This window comes from Pongo abelii, chromosome 12 (genome assembly GCF_028885655.2).
Source record: "Pongo abelii isolate AG06213 chromosome 12, NHGRI_mPonAbe1-v2.0_pri, whole genome shotgun sequence".
NCBI lineage: Eukaryota > Metazoa > Chordata > Mammalia > Primates > Hominidae > Pongo > Pongo abelii.
Window position 1 is genome coordinate 70,552,015 of NC_071997.2, and position 15,638 is coordinate 70,567,652.

Genomic DNA, 15,638 nt, shown 5'->3' on the forward strand with positions numbered 1-15,638 from the left:
AGGGGGCCGGTCGTAGGGCTGGGGGGCAGGAGGAGGGCAAAGGATAGAGAGGGGGTAGATAGGGAGGGAGTAGATAGGGAGCGGCAGCCTCGGCCTCAGTAAGCAGGGGCTTAGGGAGCAGATGCCTGAGACTGCACCACGTCCGCTATTTTGAGGTTTGGCTTCTCTTACTGCCACGTGGTGCAGAGGGAAGGCGCCATTTGATGCGTCCAAATCCCGAGTGGGAAGAGAAGATACGGATGAGGGAGATGGATGTGTCTGTGGTGACTCTTGGGCACTTGTGCCGTTCAATCCTGTCACTCTCAAGCTGGAGAACCCAAAGCAAACGCCAGGTTTACAATACCTGCACTATCACTCATTAGTGGGAGGGTCAGGCGCCACCCAACTCTGGGCTTTTATTGGTCATGCCAAGAAAAACGCGAGAGGGACAACTGGAAGCCTCCTTCTGATTGGTGGATTCCTAGTAGCCCTCAAGTCAATCAGAGTAGAATGTACCTCCCTCCTTCCCACTCTGGCCCCCGCGGGAGACATGTTAGGTAGCGGGGCGCCAATCTTGCCACTCTTCTGAGACCGCCACCCAGTAACACGTCCTGCTTTCCTCCGCCGCCGCCGTCTCCTCCATCAACCGTCTCCTTCTAACATGTTATTGCAGTTAATAAAAAAGCGCTCTTTTCTTCACAAAAGCAGTTGTTTCATTGTATAATGTGAGAAGTCTGCGTTCAGGCGGTTAGACGCAAAGGAGTGGAATAAGTGCCCTGTTCAGCCTGCCAACCTTCGGAACCAGCAAACAGACTCGGTACTGACTGCCACGATCCAGTAAGCACCCCACTCGGATCTCTGGCAGCCTGAGTGGATTTTGCGTGACTTTTGGTCCCTGGCGGCTCCTGTAGCGTCCCCAGTTACGGAGCCCATAGCAACCGGCTCCCTAGCTAGGCGCCCCCGGGTTGCCAGGGGCTGCACCAGCTTTCCCGCCCCGGGCCAGCGCAGGCGCTCAGGCCTCGGAGGCGGGGCGATGGCCACCTCCCACCGAGTGGCGAAGCTGGTGGCCTCCAGTCTCCAGACGCCGGTAAATCCCATCACTGGAGCGCGGGTCGCCCAGTACGAACGCGAAGACCCCTTTAAGGCCCTGGCGGCAGCGGAGGCGATCTTGGAGGACGAAGAGGAGGAGAAAGTGGCGCAGCCCGCTGGGGCATCGGTAATACTGGGGCTGGGACCTCGCATGGGCTGGGTGCAGGCTGAGGGCTGTCCAGTTCCCTGCCCAGCTGAGGGCAGGCTGGTAAACGCGGGTCCCTGTGCACATACTCCCTATTTGGTGGTCCTGGCCCAGCCCCTTCTCTACGCTCACGAAAAATACTCTAAATCGAGGCGTTGAAAAGTGTTTTAATTTTCACCAGTCTGTTGTAAAAGTTTCCTAGACAACATTTATGTTACTCTGTTTCTGGCAAGTGCAAAGTACAGAATTTTACTCTCTACTCTCCAGCATCTCGGGAATGGATATATATAGATATATCTATCTATATATAGTAATTTGAGGAAAACTCTTCTGTCAGGTGTGTTTCGTTATTACCTTAAGATCTTGGTTATAAGTGGATCTCAACATAGTGCTCTAAAGATGCGTGTTTAAAACCATCACGTGTTCACTGGCTAAATCAGACACGGATACAGATAAGCAAATCACTGAGGTTTCAGTGTTTCCTAAACAGCTCTTTAGGGTACAGCGAGACAGCCTTTTCACTGATCAGTTTTCATTGTTAAATCTGTTGTGGACACCAGTCCAGCAGGTAGAGGGCAGGGTCTGCCATCTGCTCAATTCACTTAAAAGATGGGAATCTTGGCCGGGCGCGGTGGCTCGTGCCTATAATCCCAGCACTTTGGGAGGCCGAGGTGGGCGGATTACGAGGTCAGGAGTTCAAGACCAGCCTGACCAACATGGTGAAACCCTGTCTCTACTAAAAATACAAAATTTAGCCGGGCGTGGTAGTGCGCACCTGTAATCCCAGTTACTCGGAAGGCTGAGGCAGGAGAATCGCTTGAACTTGGGAGGCGAGGGTTGCAGTGAGCTGAGATCTCAGACCCAGTCTCAAAAAAAAAAAAAAAAAAAAAAAAGATGGGAATCTTGAATTTAAACTAGCAATCTGCAGATAGAAAAAATTTCCTAATACCATGTGTCCAAAGCTTCTCAGACACAAAACTTATGATTGAGGACTAACTGAAATCACTGGATATTTTGGAATTCTAATCTCTTTAATCTACAGTAAAATTGTTAATGAGAACATCTTTAGCAACACCTTTTGTGACCAATCTTTCACCAACAGACAAACAACTTGAAGTTATCCAGAGTAAGGCAGACTGAGACCCTGAACATGAACCAGGATCAGAGTGCTAGGACAGATTTTGTTCATGATGAAGCTACCCCTCAACACAATTTTCAGTAGGCAACAAGGCAACATGATGGAGAAAAAGGATTGAAGAGTTCTGTATTAGGATCCATTCCCTGCCACTTCCTAGGTGGTGTTAGGACATAATTTCCTTAAATCTCAGTTTCCTTATCTGTAAAATAACTGTAATAATTGTCTCTTTTTTCCCATCTCAGCTCTATGAGAACCAAATGAAAGAATGTGTGTCTCCTCTAAAGAGCAATCTATATAAACGAGTTGCCAGTGGGAGTGTCATTTGTGTGCCTTCCCAAAGATTAAACTCAACTTTGGCTTGCTGTGGTAAAGGAGTCAGTCACTTCTGAGTTGCAGATATGCTTCCACAGTGCCCTGTTAAACTGCAAATTTGTATTAGAAACTGTTATTACCTTAGGAGGGATCAGTTTATACAATAATCTAGTATGGAAAGGACAAGATCCTACAAAAAAACAAAAGGAAGCCAAGTCTTAAGAGTTTGATACTGTTCTGAGACCACCACACATGAGGGATCCAAAAGTAAAGCTGGGTAAGCTGCCACAGTGAGCCTGATAGCCAGGGGGTACAGGGCTGGGGGAAGAGGCATTAAAAAGGCAGGAAGAGTGCAGGAAATAGGCTCTGCTTTCTTCACTGGTTGGCTTGGGTCTCCATCTTGATTTTTAAAGGTTAATTTGCCTTAACCTTATTATCTATAAAATGTAGTAAAGTCAAATATTATACCTAACCCCCAAGATTGATTTGAGAACCATCCATCACAATAGGCCTCTTTCAGCTCTTTGATTTTGCCAAAGCCAGACCACTCATCCCACCCCACACTACCCCCCAACCCCCCAACCCCTGCACCATCCCTATACACCCTCCCAGCTCTGGCATACACACGCACCCGCCTTGCAGTGCCCATGTTGGGCACTGATGCCTGTTCCTTGAATCTAGCCTTAGTCAGAGATGTTGGTCCACATATCCTGTTATATGACTGATGATGACACAGGTAACACAATATTCTGTAATTCGCAATTAAAATCTCACTCCTCCCAGCACTTTGGGAGGCTGAGGCAGGTAGATCACTTGAAGTCAGGAGTTTGAGGCCAGCCTGGCCAACATGGCAAAACCCGGTCTCTACTAAAAATACAAAAAGTAGCCGGACGTGGAGGCACGCGCCTGTAATCCCAGCTACTAGGGGGCGCTGAGGCAGAATTGCCTGAACCCGGGAGGTGGAGGTTGCAGTGAGCCGAGATGCAAAAACTGCACTCCAGCCTGGGCAACAGAGTGACACTACATCTCAAAAAAATAAATAAATAAAACTAAAAAATAAAATCTCACTCCTAATGGGGCAACCTTATCTTTTCAACAAATATTGAACATTTATTAAGTGCTAGTCATTAACTATTCAGTGTATAGCTCACATCCTCACAGAATTTTCAGTCTGGTGAGGGAAATTAAACAATTAAAAATGAACAGGGCCGGGCGCAGTGGCTCACGTCTGTAATCCCAGCACTTTGGGAGGCCAAGGTGGGTGGATCACCTGAGGTTGGGAGTTCAAGACCAGCGTGACCAACATGGAGAAACCCCATCTCTACTAAAAATACAAAATTAGCCAGGCGTGATGGCACATGCCTGTAATCTCAGCTACTCAGGAGGCTGAGGCAGGAGGATCGCTTGAACCCGAGAGGTGGAGGTTGCAGTGAGCCAAGATCACGCCATTGCATTCCAGCCTGGACAACAAGGGCGAAACTCCGTCTCAAAAAACAAAAAACAAACAGACACATAACTATAAGATGGGAAATGTTGGGAAAGAAATGAACAGCCTATAATGATTAAAAATAAATAGGAGAGAACCTATTTTTTTTCTTCTGACTCCACTTTTTATTTATTTATTATTTTTTTTTGAGACAGAGTTTCACTCTCTTGTCCAGGCTGGAATGCATTGGTGCAGTCACAGGTCACTGCAGTCTCAACCTCCCAGGATCAATCAATCTCCTAACCTCAGCCTCCCAAGTAGCTGGAACTAAAGGTCCATGCCACCATGCCCAGCTAATTTTTATATTTTTTGTAGAGACAGAGTTTCACCATGTTCCCCAGGCTGGTCTCAAACTCCTGTGCTCAAGTGATCCACCTGCCTTGGCCTCACAAAAGTGCTGGGATTATAGGCGTGAGCCACTGTGCCTGGCTTCACTGTCGATATACATACATACACACACATATACACACACACACACACACACACATATATTTTTTTGAGATGGAGTTTTGCTCTTGTTGCTCAGGCTGGAGTGCAGTGGCGTGATCTTGGCTCACCACAACCTCCACCTCCCAGGTTCAAGCGATTCTCCTGCCTCAGCCTCCCAAGTAGCTGGGATTACAGGCGTGTGCCACCACGCCCGGCTAATTTTGTATTTTCGGTAGAGACGGGGTTTCTCCATGTTGGTCAGGCTGGTCTCCAACTCCTGACCTCAGGTGATCCGCCCGCCTCAGCCTCCTAAAGTGCTGGGATTACAGGCATGAGCTACCGTGCCTGGCCTATATTTTTAAATTCACCTGTTATTTTAGATACAGAGGTGCATGTGCAGGTTTGTTACATGGGTGTATTGCATCCAAGTAGTGAGCATGGTACCCAATAGATAGTTTTTCAACCTACGCCGCCCTCCCTCCTTCCCTCCCCACCTGGTGGTAGCCCGCGTGTCTGTGGTTTCCATGTTTATGTTCATGTGTATTCATTGTTTTACCTGCCACTTATGGGAACATGTGATATTTGGTTTTCTGTTCCTGTGTTAATTTGTTTAAGATTATGTCCTACAGCTCCATCCATGTGGCTGTGAAGGACATGATTTCATTCTCTTTTTTTTTTTTTTTTGTGATGGAGTCTCGCTCTGTCACCAGGCTAGAGTACAGTGGCACAATCTCGGCTCAATGAGACCTGTGCCTCCTGGGTTCAAGTGATTCTCCTGCCTCAGCCTCCTGAGTAGCTAGGACTACAGGTGCACACCACCACATCTAGCTAATTTTTGTATTTTTAGTAGAGACGGGGTTTTACCATGTTGGCCAGGATGATCTTGAACTCCTGACCTCAAGTGATTCACCAGCCTTGACCTCCCAAAGTGCTGTGATTACAGGCTTGAGCCACCATGCCTGGCCTAATTTTTTTATTTTTATTTTTATTTTGTAAAATAAAGGTCTCACTATGTTGCCCAGGGAGATCTCAAACTCCTGGGCTCAAGCAATTCGCCCTCCTTGGCCTCCCATAGTGCTCGGGTTAGAAGTATATGCCACCATGCCGGGTGACATTCTTCTTTTAAAATATCAAATGTTACATGTGATGCTTAGGTCCTTTTAACAACTCTCCCCCAAAAGAGAAAATATGAATACCTACTCCCTCCCTAATGGTAGCCACTGTTTCAAAATTGATATATATTCTATTCTCTGGCCATTTTTCTGTCTCCTCCATATATTTTAATATACAGTACATACTATAAATATGTATATATATATATAGACAGAGAGAGGGAGATAGTTCTGCAACTTGCTTTTTTTCTTATTTATTAGGAGTTTACCCATGTTAGTACATGTAGATCTCTCTCATTCTTCACAAATTCAGCGCAAAAATTTTTTTCAAAAATTACAGATTGCAGATGTAACCATATAGGCTGCAGCACAAATAATTCTTCATGGGTGCTGATTACTAATAAAGCAACAGGTGCTGGAAGGATTCATTATCTAAATGGGTCAAGCCAATCTAGGGAAGATTATCCTCTAATCTGGTGGCTGCATTTACAACATTCCACAAAAAGCCGATTAAAGGGAGAGGATGCTATTTTAGGCTCTTGGAAAAATAATGTCTATGGCCTAGGTTATTTTGTATACTAAATATTTTCTCAGTGGAGACAATTAAAGATTAAATTAGAATTGGAGGTCATTTACTATCCATTCATCTGTTTTAGATTAAACACTGTGAGATCAGTTTATCTGAAAAGTGAACAGCTAGTGTTAACAGTATTAAGCTGAAAACAGAATGGATCCAGTGCAAAATCAGTACATAAGTATAATTTATCAGACCTGCCGCATCTTTCAGAAGCTACTCATTCTTCTATATGGTTTTCAAACGGTTCTTCCAGGTCGAAATAAATTTGATCCTTCTTGTGTAAATGACTGCTATGACATGATTTTTAAGAGATATTCTAAAAGAATGAATGAGAACGCATAGATTCTTTTGCTTAAAAACAGTTCTTTGGAATACCCTCCCTGTTTTAATTATAGTTTTTGGAACATAGACCTTTTTCTTAATACTTAGTGGAATATAGCTCTTTAGAGCAGCCAGCATTTCTTTGCATGGTTCATTCTTTTGGGAAGGAGTAACTGCCCTCTTCCCAAGGTGAAATTTTTTTTTTTTTCTGTACATTCATTCATTCATTCAGCAAATATTCCTTGAACATCTGCCATTAGCCAGGTACTTTTCTAGACACTGGGGACACAACATTGAACAAAGCAGACAAATCCTTGCCTTTCTTTTTGTTTTGTTTTGTTTTTTTGAGACAGGGTCACACTGTTACCCAGGCTGGAGTGCACTGCCTCCATCATAGCTCACTGCAGCGCCAACCTCCTGGGCTCAGGTGATCCTTCCACCTCAGTCCCCCAACTAGCTGGGACTACAGGTGCATACTACCTCACCAAGCTAATTTTTTGTATTTTTTGTAGAGATGAGGCCTTGATGTGTTACCCAGGCTGGTCTGAAACTCCTGAGCTCAAGCAATCCACTTGCCCCAGCCTCCCAAAGTGCTGGGATTACAGGCCTGAGCCATCACGTCTGGCAAATTCTTGCCTTTGTAATGTTTACTTTTTGGTAGGGGCAGGCATATAATACACAATCAAGTACAGATATGTAGGACGTCAATGGTGATGAGTACTTCTGGGAAAAATAAGACAAGGGGGCTGACAGTGAGTCCTGGGAGGAGTTGTAATTTTAAATAGGAGAGTCAGGGAAGACCTTATTGAGAAGATGACATTTACATAAAGACCTGAAGGAGTGAGCAAGTGGGTCATGTAGATATCTGGAGGAAAAGCATCCTAGGGAGAGGGAACAGCAAGTGCAAAGGCCTTGAAGTAATTCTGTGGATTTTTGTTTCTTTTTTTTTTTTTTTTTGAGATGGAGCCTCACTCTGTCACCCAGGCTAGAGTGCAGTGGTGCGATCTTGGCTCACTGCAACCTCCGCCTCCTGGGTTCAAGCGATTCTCCTGCCTCAGCCTCCCGAGTAGCTGGGATTATAGGCATGCACCACCACACCCGACTAAGTTTTGTGTTTTTAGTAGAGATGGGGTTTCACCATGTTGGCCAGATTGGTCTCGGATTCCTGACCTCAAGTGACCCAAAGTGCTGGGATTACAGGCATGAACCACTGCGCCTGGCCAATTCTGTTGATTTTTCGAGTGAAAACTGCATACTGGATTCAGACACTGCTACTAAAACGAACTGCTGCTGCCCAGATGAAGAACCATTGCTAGACTGACACAAGCAGACAGGAAGCAGACAGAGCGTTAACAGAAAGGAGTAAGTCCCTTCTTTCTCCTCTAGCCTTGTATCTCCCTCTAACTCTACTTTTAGCAGAGTCTGATGAGGAGCACTGGCAAAGCAGAAGTGTGGTTTGCAGAGTTCCAGCTCTGGCATTGCAAAGCAGAGTCGAGAAGGGTGGCATTGGAGCTGAGAGACACTAGTTTAACACCTGGCACACCTACTTTATGTATCTTAAAGCTGATGTTCAAGAAGTTCATGCCCACATCACATTGCTAAGTGTAGAGCCCAGGCTTGTATGAGTATCCCGACATCACATCTGAAATCTTTCTCCTAAGCTGTGAGAACACTCCAAACTAAAAGTTATTTAACTCCCACCCAACCCTTTCATCTTTGAAGGGTCATAAGGGGGCTGAAACTAGGTGACCAGTAATCAGGAGCCAGTGGTAGACGGGAGATGGAAACCCCTTCTTGCTTGCCCTAACCTCCCTTTCTAGGTTTACTTCCCAAAACTGCTTTATGGGTTTTCCTCTCCTTTTATCCGGCAGCTATGTGCACCTTGCCCTCTGCTATGCACAGCCTCCCCAACCCCAGCCTGCGCATTTGCTAATGCCATTTCCTTTGTCTAGGGTACTTCCTCCCTCTTTCCCATAAACACTCTGTGATGCTATAGGTTTCTCCATTCTTTTTTTTTTTTGAGACTGAGTCTTGCTTGGTCGCTGAGGCTATAGTGCAATGGCTTGATCTCAGCTCACTGCAATCTCTGCCTCCCAGGTTCAAGCGATTCTCCTGCCTCTGCCCCCCGAGTAGCTGGGACTACAGGCACATGCCACCATGCCTGGCTAATTTTTGTATTTTTAGTAGAGAAGGGGTTTCACCATGTTGGCCAGGCTGGTCTTGAACTCCTGAGCTCAAGTGATCCACCCACCTCAGCCTCCCAAAGTGCTGGGATTACAGGCGTGAGCTACCGCGCCCAGCCTTCTTTTTTCTTGATACGAGGTCTCACTCTGTCGCCCAGGCTCAAGTGCAGTGCCGTGCTCACGGCTCACTGCAGCCTCAACCTCCTGGGCTCAAGTTATCCTCCCACCTCAGCCCCCACATCCAGCTAATTTTTTAAAAAAAATTTGTAGAGATGGTGTCTCGCTGTGTTGCCCAGGCTGGTCTGCAACTCCTGGCCTCAAGCAGTCCTCCCACTGCAGCCTCCCAAAGTGCTGGGATTACAGGCATGAGCTACCACACCTGGCCTCCATTCTTTATGACTCATCTCAAATATCACCTCCTCCAGGAAGTCTTCCCCTATCTTCCAAACTCAAACCAAACAAAAGCTCCCTCCATTTCCTGTCTACCACTGGCTCCTGGTCACTGGTCACCTGGTTTCAGCCCCCTTTTGACCCTATAAAGGTGAAAGCATTGGGTGAGAGTTAAATAACTTTTAGTTTGGAGTGTTCTCATGGCTTAGGAGAAAAATTACAGATGTGGTGTCGGAATGCTCAATCAGAGGCTCCAAAGACCCTTATCAGTTGGTCTTTGTATCTCTCATGCCACTCTCTACCTCGTATTAGTCCTCCTTCCGCTGAATATTTAAATGTTGGTGTTCTCCAACATCTCCATTCTCAGGTCCTCTCATCTCTTGTTGCTGACACTCCCTCCAGGCAGCCTCGTCCATAACCAAGGCTGCACCTGCTACTTCTGTGTGGATTGGTGTCTCCTGTATCTGCTCTCCAGCCCAGCCTTCTCACCAGGTCTCCAGACATTTATCCACGTGTTTCCTGGTGATGGATGTTCTAGCACTATGCCTCAGATTTATTTATTCCTTTTTCACTGCCTGCCTGATCTGGCAAACTTTGTCCTCATCCAACCATGTGTCTCCAGTCTGGCTCACCTCTGTGAATTGTGCCTCTGTCTCTTAGTGTCTGACATTGTGACATACATCTGTCTCCCCGCTTAGCTGGAAGTAGCTTGTGGGCAGGAATCAGGTGTTTGGTCTCATTCTAAGTCAGCTGTCAATTATTTATATATATGTCCTTTCCTAAGCTAGCTGGAAACTTCTCAAAGGTAGAGTTTTTGTTTGTTTGTTTTAAGTGAGACAGAGTCTTGCTTTGTCACCCAAGCTGGAGTGCTGTGGTACGATCTTGGCTGACTGCAACCTCCACCTCCTGGGTTCAGGTGACTCTCCCGCCTCAGCCTCCCAAGTAGCTGGGACTACAGATACGTGCCACCACGCCTGGCTAATTTTTGTATTTTTAGTAGAGAGGGGGTTGCACCATGTTGACCAGGCTGGTCTCAAACTCCTGACCTCAAGTGATCTGGCTGCCTTGGCCTCCCAAAGTGCTGGGATCACAGGTGTGAGCCACTGTGCCTGGCCTCAAAGGTAGAATTTAAAAAAAATCTGACGTACCTTTTAGCAGCTAGCTGATTGCAGGATGGCCCCCAAATATTTAATGAATGAGGAAATTCACAAAGTAGTCATCCTACAGATAAGAAGTTTATGGTGAGAAGCACATAAGGAAACAGCAGAAGATATCAGAGAATTCTCTTAATTGAATTGTTTGACATACTTAAAGCAGTTCTCTGATTCAGAGTTGTTGGTAGCAAATTTCTGCATATAAGTTCTATTGAAGACTGATTTTTTTTTTGGAGACAGAGTCTCGCTCTGTCGCCCAGGCTGGAGTGCAGTGGCCTGATCTCAGCTCACTGCAAGTTCTGCCTCCCAGGTTCACGCCATTCTCCTGCCTCAGCCTCCCGAGTAGCTGGGAATACAGGTGCCCGCCACTACGCCTGGCTAATTTTTTGTATTTTTAGTAGAGATAGGGTTTTACCATGTTAGCCAGGATGGTCTCGATCTCCTGACCTCATGATCCGCCTGCCTTGGCCTCCCAAAGTGCTGAGATTATAGGCGTGAGCCACCGTGCCTGGCCCCTGAAGACTGATTTTTTAAAATTTGTTTTCTTTAAGTTACCCCAAGTAGTACAACACTGTCCTCTTGTACACTGATTTTAGCCCATTAAAAAAAAAAAAACCATGTCTTCTGAGAAGCCTCCAGTGGGAAACAAAAACAACACATCTATAACTACTATTTATAATTGACTCTTCTGAATTTTTCTTTTGAGAGAAGCTAAACAGATTTATTTTCTAGAGTCTTATCAGATTGGATCTATAATTTTCCGTAGCAAAATTGTTTCATTTTGCATCTGTTCCAGACAGTAGGCTAAATTTAAAACCGTGGTTGGCAGCCTTTTATGCATAGTATCATAAATAATTTCAACTGTTTCTCAACTGAGAACATAATAAAAATTTTATATTTATGGAGAAAATGGGGTTTTATCTCTTTAGTTGCTTCAATTAAAAGAATTCAAAGGGTAGGGCACAGTGGCTCATGCCCATAATCCCAGCACTTTGAGAGGCCGAGGCAAATAGATCACCTGAGGTCAAGAGTTCAAGGCCAGCCTAGCCAACATGGTGAAACCCCGTCTCTACTAAAATACAAAAATTAGCTGGGTGTGGTGGCGTGCGCCTGTAATCCCAGCTACTTGGGAGGCTGAGGCAGGAGAAGGCAGAGGTTGCAGTGAGCTGAGATCGTGCCACAGCACTCCAGCCTGGGTGACAGAGTGAGACTCCGGCTCGTAAAAAAAAAAAAAAAACAAACAAAAAAACTGAAAGGTATGTAAAGGGAGTGAGGGAGAAAGGCAAGTCAGACCCTTCTAAACATGATCTGTATGTTGAATAATTACACCATTTTTTCTTCTTTGCTTTGTTGTCATCCTAAAGTCCCGGTCACCCATGGGAGCTACTGCTTTTGTGCCTACAGGAGCAGCTACCCTGAAAGTCCCTCCTACCCCCTCCCATGTCCTCTTACTCCCTCCCAAAGTCTTGCCCCACTGTGAGGAGGGCTTCTCCCTGGCTCCTTGATAAGCCACTGAGAACTTTGTCCCTGCCCCCATTCCCTCTATTTCCCTGCCTTCTCTCCACTGGCAGTCCTTGGAGCCACACTGCAGGAGCGCAGCTGGAGGGAGAGCATTGGGCTGTGGTTGCCTGGTTTACAGCAGGAAGAACTGTGTTCCTCTTCATCTCAGTTAAAACTTACAACTCAGGAGGCTCCTTATAGAAATACTTTGTAAAGGGTTGTTGGGTTCTATCCTATTATACCTTTTGTTGGTTGATCTGGGAATCGAACCATCCTTTATCAAATGGATTAAATAACATTTATTTTCTGACAGTTTGGTCTTGCTCCCTCTTGTTCTTAAAATATCACTGGGGAAAATGTACATAGCCCACAAATAACCTATAACTCATTCTATATGCATAGCCTATAATTAATGTATAACTAACTAGGTAGACTCTTCAAGAAGCAGCATTTTGGATCAGTGTCAGCTTAATTTGTCTTTCAGCTCCAGTCACCATATAACAAGTGTTTTCTCCCCACCAGGCTGATTTGAACACCAGCTTTTCTGGGGTGGATGAACATGCACCGATAAGCTATGAGGACTTTGTGAACTTTCCAGATATTCACCACTCTAATGAGGAGTATTTCAAGAAAGTAGAAGAGTTGAAGGCTGCCCACATAGAAACTATGGCAAAATTAGAGAAAATGTACCAGGATAAATTACATTTAAAGGAAGTTCAGCCACTGGTCATCAGGGAAGACTCTCTTAGTGACTCTTCCAGGTAAGCTTGTAACTCAATGTTATTTGTGGAGTATAAAATAAAATATATCCTTAAAAGGACAGAACAAAGTTATTTCATAATATTTTCTCTTAAATAGCCCTTTGTACTCCCAACGATATACAGAGGTAGGATTTTATTCAAAATGTTTAATGGCTTATCAGCTTACTGGGTGACCTTTTGCTTGAGGGTCATTTGGTGGCCATTTGGTCTTTTCTCTCTGACCCACCCATAGAACTGAGGGCATGTATCAAAATACTTAGTCTGGGCCATTTTAAATGGTAAATATTAAAGTTTAATTTTAAAAGCTCTTTATAATATGTGGATTAACATGAGCTCATTAAAGATTTAGTACAAAGAGTTCAGGACTAGGAGACATGAATCTGATTTATGTTTTCAAGATAGTCTGCAATTTCAAGACCCATTTCTGCTGTGAACTCACCTGCTCTGAGACTTACACATCTAGTCAGTCAGCGATGCTTGCATGTCTCCTGTGTGCCAGACTATGCCTGGGCACTGAGGAGTCAAAAACAAGATGCCTTCAAGGAGCTTAGAGACTAGCTGAGAACCAAAAATTGCATTACAGCATGATGTAACAGAGTGTTACAGAGGAAGAAGCAGTTGGTCATGCCAAGCTTTCAGAGGGATGCAGGCCAGAATTTTCCACTAAAGTGTCACATCTGAGTTCAGTCTTGGAGGAAGAATAAGTATTGGCCTTCTAGGCAGTAGAAACCATGTGTGCAAAGGCAAGATGGCATGAGAAATCATATCGTGTGTGAGAAACTTCACAGGACTGAATATGAATGCAGAATGGAGATTGGGGTAGCCAGTGGTGAGGGGTAAGACTGAAAAGATATGTGCCAGTCTCGAAGGGCTTGTAATCTAGGCTTGACTTCATAGCAGTGAGGAATTATCAAAAAGTTTCAAGCAGGGGAATGACATGATCAGATCTATGCTTCAGGACAGTGACTCTGGAAAGTGTGGGGAGAATTTAATAGAGGTTAGACACAAGGAGCCTCTGCCATCTCAGGTTCCTTCTCTGTAAAATGAAGGAATCAAAAGTGGATAATTTATGGGCATTGCCCAGCTCTATTCCAAATAAAAGTGATAATTCTTACAAGCCCTGTCCAGCTCCTCTCTTCTGATTATACCCTGATCTTAGAAAATATGTAACTCTTTGCTGGGCACAGTGGCTCATGCCTGTAATCTCAGCACTTTGGGAGGCGGAGGCGGAGGCAGGCAGATCATGAGGTCAGGAGATTGAGACCATCCTGGGTGACATGGTGAAATCCCGTCTCTACTAAAAATACAGAAAATTAGCTGGGCATGGTGGCACATGCCTGTAGTCCCAGCTACTCGGGAGGCTGAGACAGGAGAATTGCTTGAACCTGGGAGGTGGAGGTTGCAGTGAGCCGAGATCACACCACTGCACTCCAACCTGGGCAACAGAGTGAGACTCTGTCTCAGAAAAAAAAAGAAAATATGTAACTCTTAATTTTCATATTTGGTCACATACAACTGAAAGTATAACATAGTTATTCTTCTCATTTAGATCTGTATCAGAAAAGAACTCCTATCACCCTGTCTCATTAATGACATCATTTTCAGAGCCTGATTTAGGCCAGTCTTCCTCCTTGTACGTGTCCTCCTCTGAAGAGGAGTTACCCAACCTAGAAAAAGAGTATCCTAGGAAAAACAGAATGATGACCTATGCTAAGGAGCTCATCAACAACATGTGGACAGACTTTTGTGTTGAAGATTATATTCACTGTAAAGATACTGGCTTCCACGCAGCTGAAAAAACAAGGAAGAAACGAAAAGAATGGGTGCCCACGATTACAGTACCGGAGCCTTTTCAAATGATGATAAGAGAACAGAAGAAAAAAGAAGAGTCCATGAAATCTAAATCAGATATCGAAATGGTACATAAACTGCTCAAAAAACAAGAAGAGGATCCAGAGTGTAAGAAGAAATTCCGAGCCAATCCAGTTCCTGCATCTGTCTTTCTCCCCCTTTACCATGATTTAGTCAAGCAAAAAGAAGAACGGAGAAGGTCTCTGAAGGAGAAAAACAAAGAAGCTCTTTTGGCCTCGCAAAAGCCATTTAAATTTATAGCAAGGGAGGAACAGAAGCGAGCAGCCCGGGAAAAGCAGCTGAGAGACTTTCTTAAGTATAAAAAGAAAACAAATCGATTTAAAGCCAGACCCATTCCTCGATCTACTTATGGTTCAACTACCAATGACAAGTTAAAAGAAGGAGAGCTCTATCGAAACCTTAGGACACAGCTGAGAGCCCAGGAGCATTTACAGAACTCATCTCCTCTGCCTTGTAGGTCAGCTTGCGGAGGCAGGAACCCCAGGTGTCCTGAACAGGTTGTAAAGTTGAAGTATAAACACAAGGTTAGGTGCCCGACTCCTGATTTTGAGGACCTTCCTGAGAGATACCAGAAACACCTCTCAGAGCACAAGTCTCCAAAACTCTTAACGGTGTGTAAACCATTTGATCTTCGGGCATCTCCACATGCATCTATTAAAAGAGAAAAAATTTTGGCAGACATCGAAGCAGATGAAGAAAATTTAAAAGAAACACGTTGGCCTTATTTGTCTCCAAGGCGTAAGTCACCAGTAAGATGTGCAGGTGTAAAGCCTGTGCCTTGTAACTGCAACCCTCCAGTGCCCACGGTATCTTCCAGAGGACGAGAACAAGCCGTAAGGTAAGTAACTAGGACACAGTACTGACTGACTCATGGTTGCCAGATGAGTGTATGCAGCTCTGTGGAGTTTATGTTGGTACATTTGAAAATACTTAGAAATTATTATTGTGTCTATAAGATATTTTACTATATAATATATGATATTTTGTCAGAGGGTATTCTAAGAAATGAATGTATTTTTCATTTATAAATTTTGGAGGATTAGAAAATATTAGTCTTAAGATTTCTAGTTTTACCTGGCCGGGCACGGTGGCTTACACCTGTAATCCCAGTGCTTTGGGAAGCCGAGGCAGATGGATCACAAGGTCAGGAATTCAAGACCACCCTGGCCTAGATAGTGAAACCCCATCTC

The 15,638-nt window shown here is 44.7% G+C and overlaps 1 protein-coding gene across 6 annotated transcripts in view; it reads left to right on the plus strand.

Moving 5' to 3' along the window:
• The first annotated feature begins 477 nt into the window (after positions 1-477).
• FAM161A (FAM161 centrosomal protein A) overlaps positions 478-15,638 on the plus strand; it is a 29,439-nt gene continuing 14,278 nt past the window's right edge. For 2 of the 6 annotated variants that reach the window (XM_063713252.1, XM_054546194.1), the window contains exons 1-3: positions 478-1,195; positions 12,338-12,576; positions 14,126-15,286. In XM_063713252.1, coding sequence (XP_063569322.1) covers positions 1,013-1,195; positions 12,338-12,576; positions 14,126-15,286 — 1,583 coding nt within the window. In that variant the 5' untranslated portion in view covers positions 478-1,012. 6 annotated transcript variants of the gene reach the window in all.